Genomic DNA, 12,999 nt, shown 5'->3' on the forward strand with positions numbered 1-12,999 from the left:
TGGGTGGGGCCCTTTCCATTTTTATGATCATAAAACTCCGAAGGAACAAGCTGCCATGGCCTGGGCTAGTACAAACACTCGGTTCTTTCTCTTTTTCTTTATTTATTGTTAAATTTAAAGTTGGAGGCCAATTCGGCATCAAATGAATATTAATATTCAGTAATTAACTTTCTCGTAGAACGCCCCACCTTAAACAGCATTAAAGTAAAGCCGGTGCCAGATCGCCGTCGGTTTATGAAAGAAGAAGCGTAAAACAGACAGGCAAACATCCTCCGTTTCGCGTCGGTGTTGAGGCCCCCCATGGATACGGATCTCAGACTTAATATGAGTTGAGTTTCATAAAAGTTTTGAAATCCTCTCAGGCTAAATTTTGAATCCCCTTCTCAGTTTTGCGTCACAGAGGCAGAATTGCCTGTTGAAATCCATAATTAGTAATTGCCTGCTCAACTGCATAATTAGTTATTACTCCAATGCTTGCGAATTCAAAAAACGCAGTTTTGGTCGACCTCAGATATTAAAACCATCGTTTAGAGTCAATCGAGGTGCAGAGCCGGTACTACTCTACAATTACTGAAAATTATTTTTAGGCAAGGCAGTACCCGTACTGTGCTCAGTAGCTTGTCTCACACTCGAATCCACTCACTTGAAAATCCACAAGGAGCAGGGTGGAGTTCCGAGCAAGCCAGATAGTGAAAGGACGTCACTGTTTTCTTCAGAGTCTGGACTACATCGATCAGAAACTTGGTTGAAAACAGATTGGAACGGGAGGGAATAGAGCGATTAGATTTATCAAAGAAGCAGGATGACGTCGATGAAGATGAATAAATTCTCAATGCTGGACCTGGAATGCTCTGTCTTCATCCTCGAGCTATGTTTAGGTCAGGAAAAAAAGGGTTCTGATAATACTCTGTTGAATGCATTGAAGCCATTGAATCACTTGAAACCTGCATGGTTTTGCTTGGCCTAATGCAAGATAAAAATGAGCAAACTGAATGGTATTGCTTGGCCTAATGGCAGCAAAATGATCAAGCTGAATGGTTTTGGTTGGATTAATGGGAAAAAAATGAGCAAACTGGATGGTTTTGGTTAGCCTAATGTAAATAAAGAAGCATGCATCCTTAAACCCCTTAAACCCTACAGAACATTGTGGTGGGCTAGTTATTTCTGCTTAAATCCCTTGAGCTGATGGATTGTTTTGTTTTGTTTCTGTGTAGTGCTTGGAGCAGGGTATAATGGAACGAAGGTGGACATGCCCAACAGCCCAATAACCACGTTTTCTCCACCGGAAGGAAATACCACCTTCATAGATGGGACGACCTGGTGTGTTGCCTCCCCGGCAGCCAACCAGTTGGACATGCAGCAGGCCTTGGATTGGGCATGCGGTCCAGGGCTGGCAGATTGCTCTGGTATTCAACCTGGCCAACCCTGTTATCAGCCCAACAATCTGCTCGCAGTTGCTTCTTACGCCTTCAATATGTATTATCAGACTAATGGGAATTCACCTATAGCCTGTAACTTTGGTGGGACGGGGATGATCACCTCTTCCGATCCAAGTAAGCAGCTAATCAGACCTGATGAAGTTGGTTTTAGCGTTTGTATGTGTATTGGTTTAACGTTGGCTATTTGAAAAATCTGGCTGAATGATTCAAGTTTCTTTGTTGAATGCAGGTTATGGATCTTGTCAGTTTCTGACATCAGGGTAAGCCTTGGATTTTTTTTTTTGGTTCATTTCGTTATATTAATGAAAGATTGCCACACGTTGAATCTAGGTGTAGTCTGTTAACCATGTCCTGTATTAATGTACCCTTCTGTTGTTTTCCAACAGAACCTCAATCATAATAAAACCAAATAAATCTTTAATGATATGCATGAGCTAGGATATATGTAACGTTTCCCTTTCTTAAACCAAATCTTAGGCAGAGTGCATTCCATGATTCCTGTGCACACTTCTAAAAGACTAAATCTAGGCCCCTGCCAAACAAAATCTACGGTTGTCAATATGGTTTAGCTGTAAGACTTTTTACCAGACTTTGAGGACTCTCTACTTTATGTTTAGACTGGTTGAATGCTGTGTGTATCCAATTATACTTTGATGCTATGCTGATGAGTACCTTGTTGAAGTACCTCGTAACGTTCACAAGTTGGTCCAATTGCAATGTTCTTACATTGGGGTTAGCTTATTCAGTCACAATGACATAAGCCTGTGTTTAAACATGGTTTGGCATATTTGGACTGTTAGCTTAGCTTATTCTGTAGGACCTTGTGGATCGTTTTCTTCATTCTGTTAGTAAACAGTTTATTATAGGAGATCTGAGAATCTATGTTGGCAGAGATGTTGAGGATGAGGTGCATGTGGAATTGTACAACCTTTGCCTACTAGCAAATTGTATGAATACTAGGATAAGTATGAATTCTAAGATTTATAGTGCATATCAGATGCTGAAATCGCCTGTCAATGAATGTTAAAAGGATTTCCACAGAGAAGTTAACAATGAGGTGTATCTGCTGCTTCAAAATCATATGATTTCTTTTGTGTTAAGCTGAATATTTGATATAAAACCCTGAATAAAATAAAAAATTGATGATTTCTTAATGTTTGATTTATTTTATTTTATAAGTACAAAAATGTTATCTTGTACACAACTACTTTTCTAATATATATATATATATATACCATCTTGTACCAGACTAGTTGCAGCCTTTCTGCCATATATGTATATATGATCTTGTACCAGAATCGCTGCAGCCTTTCTGCCATACATCAAGTCTCGTTGTAAATTTTGCCTCATACATCCTACAATATCATGGGGATGAAGATAAAGTATTCCATTATGTGAATAGCATATGGGCTTCAGGAATGTTTGTACTAGTCTTCTTGTAACTTTTGCCACATACATCTTACAGGGTTAGGAAGACGAAAATAAAAATGTCCTCACTGAAACTTTTTGTCCCATACATGCTACAGGGCAAGGGTTTAGCTGGGCAAGGGGAGCAAAAATAAAAGTTTTATATTCTATTTCACTAAGATGTATTCACGTGTGCACTAACTACCGTATATTTATGTTATATCTGTTCACTTTGTTAACAGAAAAAATATATATTTATGTGTTGACATTATTTAACTCTTGTGCAATAAATAAACATTAAGGTTTTTTAATATTCATATTGTTAACCTCAATATTCATATAACAATATTCATATTGTTTAGGCCACACTTCTGATTGTATAGGTTCAAACTTCTGATTGTATAGACCACACTTCATATTGTATAGGCTCAAACTTCTGATTTCGATTCCAACGAATCTCTAAATTCGAAAAAATTGATAAATTTGGATTGCATTTGCAATGTGTAGTGGAGTATTTGGATTGTATAAACAGTATGGTTTTTAATATTCATATTGTAAAAATTGATAAATTTGGATTGCATTTGCAATGTGTAGTGGAGTATTTGGATTGCATAGTCTTTTAGGTATTTGGATTGATTCTATAAACAGTAAAGTTTTTTAATATTCATATGGTATAGATTAATATTCATATTGCATAAAAAGTAAAGTCTTAATATTCATATGGTATAGATTAATATTCCTATTGCATTAGACTACACTGCTCAAACTCTGATTTCATTTCCAACTAATTTATATCCACTGATTTCAATTCCAACGAATTTATATCCAATCCTAAAATTCATCTAGAACCAACCTGGAAGAGTCACACTACAACTTTAATAAAAATATGTCTAAAAAACCAAAAACATGGAAGAATTATATTACAACTTTGTGAATTATTTATTTGCATTTTTGTTTACTAAGTTTAAAATTGTTGTTTGGGAAGTTTTGATGTGATTCTAATAACTGATCGTATTTCATATCCACAGAAATCCCAACAGCAACTCCTTCCCTACGTCGTCTCGAAGTCCAGGCATTTCAGGATGGCTTGTTCCAGGAGTACTATTTATCACCCATGTTTTGAATATAATGGAATGGAGAGTAACTTCGCCTCAACCACTTAATGTCTGATATCAGTAATGGTTGGGTTGGTTGGGTTGTGTGAACTGAAAATGAAAATACTGTTTTGAATTTTGATCTTGATCTTGATTGTTTCGAACCAACTAATATGGTTAATCTTTAACACACAAAGAGACAATGAGATTTTGTTTGTTTTTGAAGTGTGTACACCGCTCCATTTAAGCCAATTGTAAGGACTATGTTCGTGCGAGTTGAAAGGTTAAACTGATAACAATGTGCTAGGCCATTTTTGATATTTTTTTGACAATCAAAGATTTAAAAAAGCAGAGAAGCTTTTTCCTCTTGTAAGTTGCGTCTCTCCATCTCTTCTTCTTCACAGGCGATTCCATTATGTGTTGTCATAAAAAGCTGTAAATTGCAGTGGCAGCAGAGAGATTTGGTAATAAAAGGACAAAAGGGAATGTTTTGATTTCTGTGTTTTCTGTCCGAGCGTCTTTCAGGTTGCTATGATGGAGATACGTTACATCTACTCTGACCAATATTTGGTAGCTTAAAAAAGTTGTCACATTTACAAAGAACGAGGCAGTTGTAAAGAATTTCCCAGTTGTGATGTCTTATGAACGACGCATTTGTAATAATTTCCTACTCGTCTTTCGCTAAACATCGAAAAGAGTAAGATATATGAAAAAGAGGAAAATATATTCTTACAATGATCCTGTGGTTATTCGTTTAAAATATATATATATATATAAATATTTATGGGGAAAACCATTTGAGTGGGTTGATTCTTGATAACAGGTTACAAAGCACGGAGTATAGTATGCCCACTCCCATAAATTTTAATAATAATACAATATATTAAACTTTTAATTATAATATTATAAACTTTTAAATATCAATATATCAATAAAAGTAGAATATTATATTTTGTATTATCAACTTTTTTAAAAGGTGAATTGTATTTTGCAATAGATTATTATATGTAATATTATTAACTTTATTTATAATAGATTATTATATGTAATATTATTAACTTTATTTATAAGATAGAATGATTGAATGCAAATTATAATATTATATATATATATATATATATATATATATATATTTTTAAATGTGAATTGTATTTTGCAAAAAAAATAGGAGTATATATAGTAAAGGCAATAATCTTTTTTACTAAGGAGATTTTAATAATAATACAATATATTAAACTTTTAATTATAATATTATAAACTTTTAAATATCAATATATCATTAAAAGCTAGAATATTATATTTTATATTATTAATTTTTTTAAAATGTGAATTCTATTTTGCAATAGATTATTATATGTAATATTATTAGCTTTATTTATAAGATAGAATGATAGAATGTAAATTATATATATATATATATTTAAATGTGAATTGTATTTTGCAAAAAAATAGGAATATATAAAGGCAATAATCTTTTTCACTAAGGAGACTTGACCATATATAAAAAATAACTCTCTTTAGAGCCAATAGATAACTATAAACTAACATATATAGGAAAAACTAAATTTAAATTTAAACACTGGTCTAGGTGGCCTTGGACTAGAATAGTAGTGACGAAAAATACATCAAACTGATATAACTTGGCTAGGCTGAGTGATTCGAATAGATTATTATATGTAATATTATTAACTTTATTTATAAGATAGAATGATTGAATCCAAATTATAATATATATATATATACTTGGCTAGGCTGAGTGATTCGAATAGATTATTATATGTAATATTATTAAGATAGAATGATTGAATCCAAATTATAATATATATATATATATATATATATATATATTTAAATGTGAATTGTATTTTGCAAAAAAAAAATAGGAGTATATATAGTAAAGGCAATAATGCTTTTCAGTAAAGAGACTTTAATAATAATACAATATATTAAACTTTTAATTATAATATTATAAACTTTTAAATATCAATATATCATTAAAAACTAGAATATTATATTTTATATTATCAACTTTTTTTAAATGTGAATTCTATTTTGCAATAGATTATTATATGTAATATTATTAACTTTATTTATAAGATAGAATGATAGAATGCAAATTATATATATATATATATTTTTAAATGTGAATTGTATTTTGCAAAAAAATAGGAGTATATAAAGGCAATAATCTTTTTCACTAAGGAGACTTGACCATATATAAAAAATAACTCTCTTTCGAGTCAATAGATAACTATAAACTAATATATATAGGAAAAACTAAATTTAAATTTAAACACTGGTCTAGGTGGCCTTGGACTAGAATAGTAGTGACGAAAAATACATCAAACTGATATAACTTGGCTAGGCTGAGTGATCCGAATCTAACACTATAATCGGGATGAGCTCTTTTGGGTCCTCAGATGTTCTTGTTGTAGGAGGTATGCTGAGATGTTATTTTATTCTCGTAAATCTTTGGTCTAGGTCCCTTAGGTGTCGATCTAGGTATTCAAAGGAGTGGAGAATATCTTTACAGTGCTCGTGTTGGTCTAGGAGAGTGTCTTAGTAAAAAATTCATTTACAAATAAAGATCTGTAGTTTTCATGTACTAATTAAACCTTCCTTGCGTGTGATTTGTATTCGGAATCCATTATGCCCATTCCTTGAGAACCTCCATATCTGAGAGTGGTATCCTTTGAGAGGAGACTTCTCCCTTATCATGGTTGATTTCTCCTTGAATGTGATTTGGCGTGAGGTCTCCATATCATGAGGTAGCGTCCTCCATTCTGTGATGTATCCGAGTATTGCCCCTATGAGCCCACTACTAATAATAAGCAACCCCCCTTCTTACATGCGCCCTCTAATAAGGCATGGGGAAGAAAACAACATAACTAGGAAAAACAGGCTCGGTCCATGCCCAAAGAGGATTGCGAGGATGGCAATGGGAGCGCCACAAAAGATTAAAATAGGGAATAAAGGACACGATGTCAAAGGAGGCATCCAAGGGGGAGTCTGACAAACCCAACCCAAAATAAAAAGGGAGGAGAAGGATGAGTCCCCACCCCCACCAAACCCTCGTCAAATATGGAGAAGAGGCCTTGAAAAAGGTCTAAATAAGACAGAGCTTGAAACCAACTATGACTAGGGGAAGGTGCCAGGGAAAGGAAAACCACCACCACAGGGAAAATAGAAGATACGAGACCACAAGAAACTCAAAAGTTCCAGGAAAGTAAATCAAGATACTAGAGAAGGAGAAGGGAAGGCCTCGTAGCAACCACCAAAAGCAATAATTCACAAAAGGAAACCACTGAGCTTTTAGGAATTTGAGTGCGTTGTTCACTAACCACCTTGCAAATTCACAGAAAACACAACATACTTCAAACAAAGCTACAAGGAAATTCAAGTTTATTGATACCCAAATGAAGACGTAGGATGAGGAGGGAAACAATTCTTTGCTAGAAGTTAATGACTCGGTTGGTAATTTAGCTTGACCACCTAAGTTTTCTTCATGGAACCTTCGAAAGCTCTGCCTTGTTGTCACTATCGCAAGCTCTGCAGTTGCCCCCAGCTCAGCTCGTTGTGTACACCCTGCCATAGGTTTGCTCGCCAAACGCATTTGAGGATTTAACGTCTTTATGGTAACCTCATTGCACAAGTGAGCATCACAATCAATAATATGGTGCCAGACCTCCACCAACTTCATTCCTGGTGAGACTGTATAGACCATTATGAATGTTTGATAACCTAGCTTTATGGCATTTAACTTTCTTGGTGGTGTGTTGCCTTGTCCCCCAAACTGTTGACTAGATGGAGCAATGCCAATCCCCTTGGCCTTCACCCCTCTCCCTATTTGTCATCCCATCCGAGGATAATATTATAAACCGGTAAATTGCTAAATTATAATATTATAATTTTTTTCTTGCTTAGGAAAAAAATTCACAATATCAATGAGTGAAATTCTTGTCTTTTGTTAATAATCATTATTTAATAATTAGATATACATTTTTTTTTTGAAATTCCATTGTTTTTACATAAAGATTTCAATTTTTACATACATTAAATTCCACTGTTTTTACATGTCGATTTCAATTTTTACATAGATTTCAATTTTCATGTTGGGTAATATTTCACTCTTTTGGATGGAGCTAATATTAGAGATTATATATTTTTATTATTATGCTTTTTTTTGAAATTCTGATTTTTTATCAATAACTATATCATAATTTTTTTAATAGGAATAAAACTATATTTTAAATTCATTATTAACCAATTATTAAAGAGATCATTAATTTATAATAAAATAGAGTTTTACTAACAATTGTATCATCTATTTTTTTGATATATCATATATATATTTTAAATGGAAAAACTTTTAATTTTATTCAACTTTAAAAAATAACAAAATTACATTTTGTAGATGCTAACCTTATTCAGAAAAAGTAGCTTCTCGACTTTTGTGGACAAGAAAAAATTGTAAAAATAATAGAAACTTACAAAGTTAAGTGTGATAATTAAATTCTTTTTCTTGTCTTTCTTTTTTTGGACCCTCTGCCATCTCCTTGAGTCCGAGTCGATTGGAGCCATTGCCAAATCACTTCAGGTTATATTTGGTGAGAGTTTTTTGTTTGAATTTGAACTTTCAGAAACATAAACTCTTTTTGTGCTCACCCTCCCTTTCTCTTTGTGTGCCACATTTTTTTGTTGTTGTGGTTCATGGATCTCTTTTGATTATGTACCATTTTTCTTATGGGTTGCATTCAAGCCATTATGGATCAGAGCATCTCTTTTTTGATTTTTGGATTTTTTTTTTTTTTACTGTGGGCATGTGTTCTGCAAGTGCCTTGATTGGTAAAATGATCGGCATTTGAATGCCATATTTTCATAATCCAGAAGTTGGGTCAAATTTTTATGTCTCAGTGGAATGTGATTAGGTAGACCTTTACTTAGGTCTATTTCTATAAAGACTCCGGTGAAAGTAAATAATCTTGTCTTTGTTCTTACGAGGTCCATCTTTTTGGATGACCCCAGGGTGTTTCCAGTTTTCTCTATAACATTGTGGTGTCAGAAAAGAGGGGGAAGATTTGGTAGCCTCACCCATATTGGTATTGTTGAAGCCACCATTTTTGTGGCATCAAAATTTTAGAACCAAAGGGTAATGAAAATCTCTGCATTTCCCCAAAACCAAGGACCTTTTTTTAATGTTTTCTCCACCTTCCTAGGTATCCATTAGGGGAATTTTGAGGTCTAAAATGGGCCTCCTAAAGAAACTATAAAATAATAGTGGAAAAAATAAAATAATATTGGATTATATCATCAAACTTTAGAGGGGAAAAAAACTATTTTTTCAACTCGTATTTTCAACTTATCTCTCTATGGGTTTACTCAAATTTCAAGTGGGAACACTCGTTGGATGCAAAATTTGATTCCTCATCCAAGGAGTATCCATATTGCAAACTTTCGATGGACCTTACTACGTGAAAAATGAGAAATACATGAAAAACGTGATTGAAATCACGTTTTTTCATGTAATAGGGTCTATCCAAAGTATGCAACATGGGTACTCCTTGGATGAAGAATTAAATTTTGCATCCAACGAGTACTCTTATTTGAAATTTGAGTGAAACCTTAGGGAGGTAAGTCAAAAATATAGTTTGAAAAAATAGTTTTATTATTTTTTATTCTTTCTATTTTTTTATTCAAAAAATTGTGAATCATTCACCATGGTTGACATCATTATCTTGAATCCTATTAGTTCTTATAAAGTTTATTTTGGTTGTACATTTTTCTTAAGAGGCCCATTTTAGACTTCAAAGTCCTCTAATGAAACTGAACAATAAAAAAACCTTTTGAGCATAGGTATATGTTGTAGTTTTTGATTTAGGTTTTGAACACTCATTGATGCAAAACATCAGATCTTAGCCAAAAACCATTAAATTTGCAAATCACTGTCCTAAATTGAAAGACAAAAAAAAGTTGATTTACCTTGGATTTACTCCCATGGCTAGCGTTTGTTGCTGCTGTTCAACAATGTAAAGTATAGGATTGTATGTAGTAAATATGATGGATTAGATCTTTTCCGAGTGCTGCATCCTTGTAGGAAACAAAGCCTCATCAGTTTTTGGCTCCCGAACCCTCACAACGTTAGATTCAAGCCAATGATGGAATTTTTTGAAATGTTGTAACCCCGCAGTGGAAATTGATCTCATCGCTACTTCTCTTTATGATGGAGAAACGATTAGAGAAATTTTAAGATCTAAAATGGACATCCTAAGGAATATTATAAAATAATAGTGGAAATAATAAAATAAGATTAAATTATCTCATCAAGTTTTGGAAGGAAAAAATAAAACTATTTTTTCAACTTATCTCCCTACGATGTTACTCAAATTTCAAGCGGGAATACTTTTCGGATATGGAATTTAATTTTGCATACAAGAAGTACTCATGTTTCATACTTTCGATGAACCCCATTACACGAAAAATGTGAAATACATGAAAAAATGTGACTACAATCACATTTTTTCATGTATTTCACATTTTTCTTATAGTAAGGTCCATCAGAAGAATGCAACATGGGTATTCTTTCGATGAAAAATTAAATTCCACATCCAACTAGTGCTCTCGCTTGAAATTTGAGTAAAATCGTAAGGAGATAAGTTGAATTTTTTTTTTTTTTTTTTTTTGTAACACCTTTTTAGTCTAGAAATGGTGACTCATCCCCCATGGTTGACATCATCACATTTAATCCTATTGGTTCTTATAAAGTTGATTTGTGTTGTACATTTTTGTTGTGAGACCAGTGTTTTACTTCAAAATTTCTCTAATGTGTGTATCTACAGGATATCCCAACCGTTTCTCTATCTGATGCTTAAGATTCATCACATAATCCAAACCTGAAACCCAAAAGAGGAGGGATTTCCCATTAATGTCCTTAATAAATATCTAAAAATTTCCCACTTGATTCAAATCTTCAAATCTTTTATCAAATCAATATCGATTAGGGTATAAGGTTTTATTTTGTAGATCTATTACACTCTGTAGGTTGGCCATTTCATGTGAGTCAAGATTTGGGCTTGCGGCCTAAGAAAAAATTAGCAATGGGTCATAACCGGCTTGATTTGTAACAACAAAAAAATCACTTTGGCCAATGTCTTAGCCCTCACCGCCCTTCCTTTTAAGATCATTGTAGTAAAATTGTACCTGAGGTGAGCATGAGGGCACCCACTCCCGCGTTCACCCATATCCTACGATTGTTGTTGGCTAGAGTATGGTTGATCTCATCTTCTCTAATCGGTGACATCCATCCCTTCCTTGGCATAAAATTGGGACTGCCATCTCCACATGACTAGAACCCATAAGAGTATGATCCATCGAAAAAAAACCTTACTACTCCGAGCTCTTGTCATTGTGATTCCACCAAAAACGAGTTCCTGCAAAGATTTGAGCCTTTCTTCTGCCGAGTTCAGTTGTCTATATACCACAGACCTATCATCGATCCTTTTAAAGGTTCTTGGGGCCATCCAACGACACTTATATTAGTCGATGCATCCATTGTCTACATAGTAGTGGCTGTCACTGTTTTGCGATCTCCTTTCAACTCTAATCTTGCATACCAACATCCTTGTCTTTTACCATGCAACAACCATCGAGTTTCCTACGAGGCGATTCAAACTTGCGACCATTGGACTTTGTGAGAGAAGCACCAAAGGTAGGGTTTCCTCATTGGCTTTCGCTGCATACTCAGTGCGAACTCCATGATCCATGATCGCACTTATTATTAATTAATTATCAAAGAGATCATTAACATATTTTTAAGAAAATATTAATTGTCTTTAGAAATTCGAGGAATTCAACGATATAAAATCTTTTGGTTTTAATGTTGGAATCATTTCTTATTTATGAGTGAGAGGGAAAAAATATTTTTTAATTTGAGAATGAGGTTTGTGAATAAATGTTTTTTAAATTAATTACACCTTTGTATTATTTTAAACAAAAAAATGTTTTCTTATCATTTAATAGTTCATTTGGAAAAAGAGACCCGTAACACAAATATAAATTTTAAACAAAATTGTTAGATTACGCACGGAAATATATAAGATATGATAAAGTGTGTGATGCAAATATTATTCATATAATACATATAAATGCAGAAATTCACCACCCTTGGTTTCATATTCCAAGATATCTCTTGGATTTCTATGACTCTCCAACTTCACTTGACACTTTTCGCCTTCAAAAAAAGCAAATGTGCAAAATTTACACAATTTCAAAAGGATTATGTTCCAACATTCCCCTCTTTAATCTAAAGGGGTGTATGTGAGTTCAAGAAGAGGGATGAAATACAAAGGTGAATTTCAGCGAATGGATGGATGTCCTCTTTAAATCTAGTGGCTTAAGGAAAACCAAAAACCAAATGAGTAACATAAGCTAAAGTCTTCTACCGGTGGTGATTTATGGCTGACCATCAACTCTAGAACTTGGCTCGAAGCAGTCCTTGAAACAATTGTGAATCTGGCCAGAAGCTTAAGTCTTCTGCGAAATGAAAGTGCTCCCCGGTGATGATTTAAAATTGACCACAAAATGATGAAATGGGTAGTAGAAGCCAATTTATTCTACTAGTGGTGGTTTAAGGGAAAGTTCTCCTTGGTGATGGTTTAAAATTGACCACAAAATGATGAAATGGGTAGTAGAAGCCAAATTCTTCTACTAGTGGTGGTTTAAGGCAGACCACCAACCAAATCATGCACTGCCCCCAACTTTGACTCTAGTTCTCCTTGACTCTAGTTCTAGGCTTTGGCTGCAGGCTCTGTTTTTCGCTGCGGGTTAAGATCGGTTGATATAACTTTGAATCTAGTAGTTGATTGTCAATTCCCCCTTGTTAGATACAAGGTGAGAAGATGAGTATCTCTCCACTACAAGATGTGCCAATACTCGAGAATGAACTCTGCGGTATGCCTAATATATCTTCTTGGTTGTTAAAGACCATTACCAAGAAGCAATCCATCCAAGATGAATCTTTGTTCTTGCAGGAGTCTTGTGTTTGGAACATCTGATTGAATGAT

General features: G+C 33.8%; 1 protein-coding gene across 2 annotated transcripts; it reads left to right on the forward strand.

The window, feature by feature from the left end:
• Positions 1-402: 402 nt before the first annotated feature.
• On the forward strand, positions 403-4,438 carry LOC149227780 (major pollen allergen Ole e 10-like). 2 transcript variants are annotated; one of them, XM_089375558.1, is made up of 4 exons: positions 403-878; positions 1,215-1,553; positions 1,669-1,699; positions 3,875-4,438. In XM_089375558.1, exons 1-4 carry the CDS (start codon positions 803-805, stop codon positions 4,014-4,016), a joined length of 588 nt encoding a protein of 195 aa, XP_089231684.1. In that variant the 5' UTR covers positions 403-802; the 3' UTR covers positions 4,017-4,438. The 2 variants fall into 2 exon arrangements, with proteins under 2 accessions (XP_089231684.1, XP_089231685.1); XM_089375559.1 differs by lacking the exon at positions 403-878 and adding an exon at positions 888-1,096.
• Positions 4,439-12,999: the final 8,561 nt, after the last annotated feature.

This window comes from Pinus tabuliformis, chromosome J, assembly GCF_031772625.1.
Source record: "Pinus tabuliformis cultivar Carrire ecotype Pingquan chromosome J, CPIR1, whole genome shotgun sequence".
Classification (NCBI taxonomy): domain Eukaryota; kingdom Viridiplantae; phylum Streptophyta; class Pinopsida; order Pinales; family Pinaceae; genus Pinus; species Pinus tabuliformis.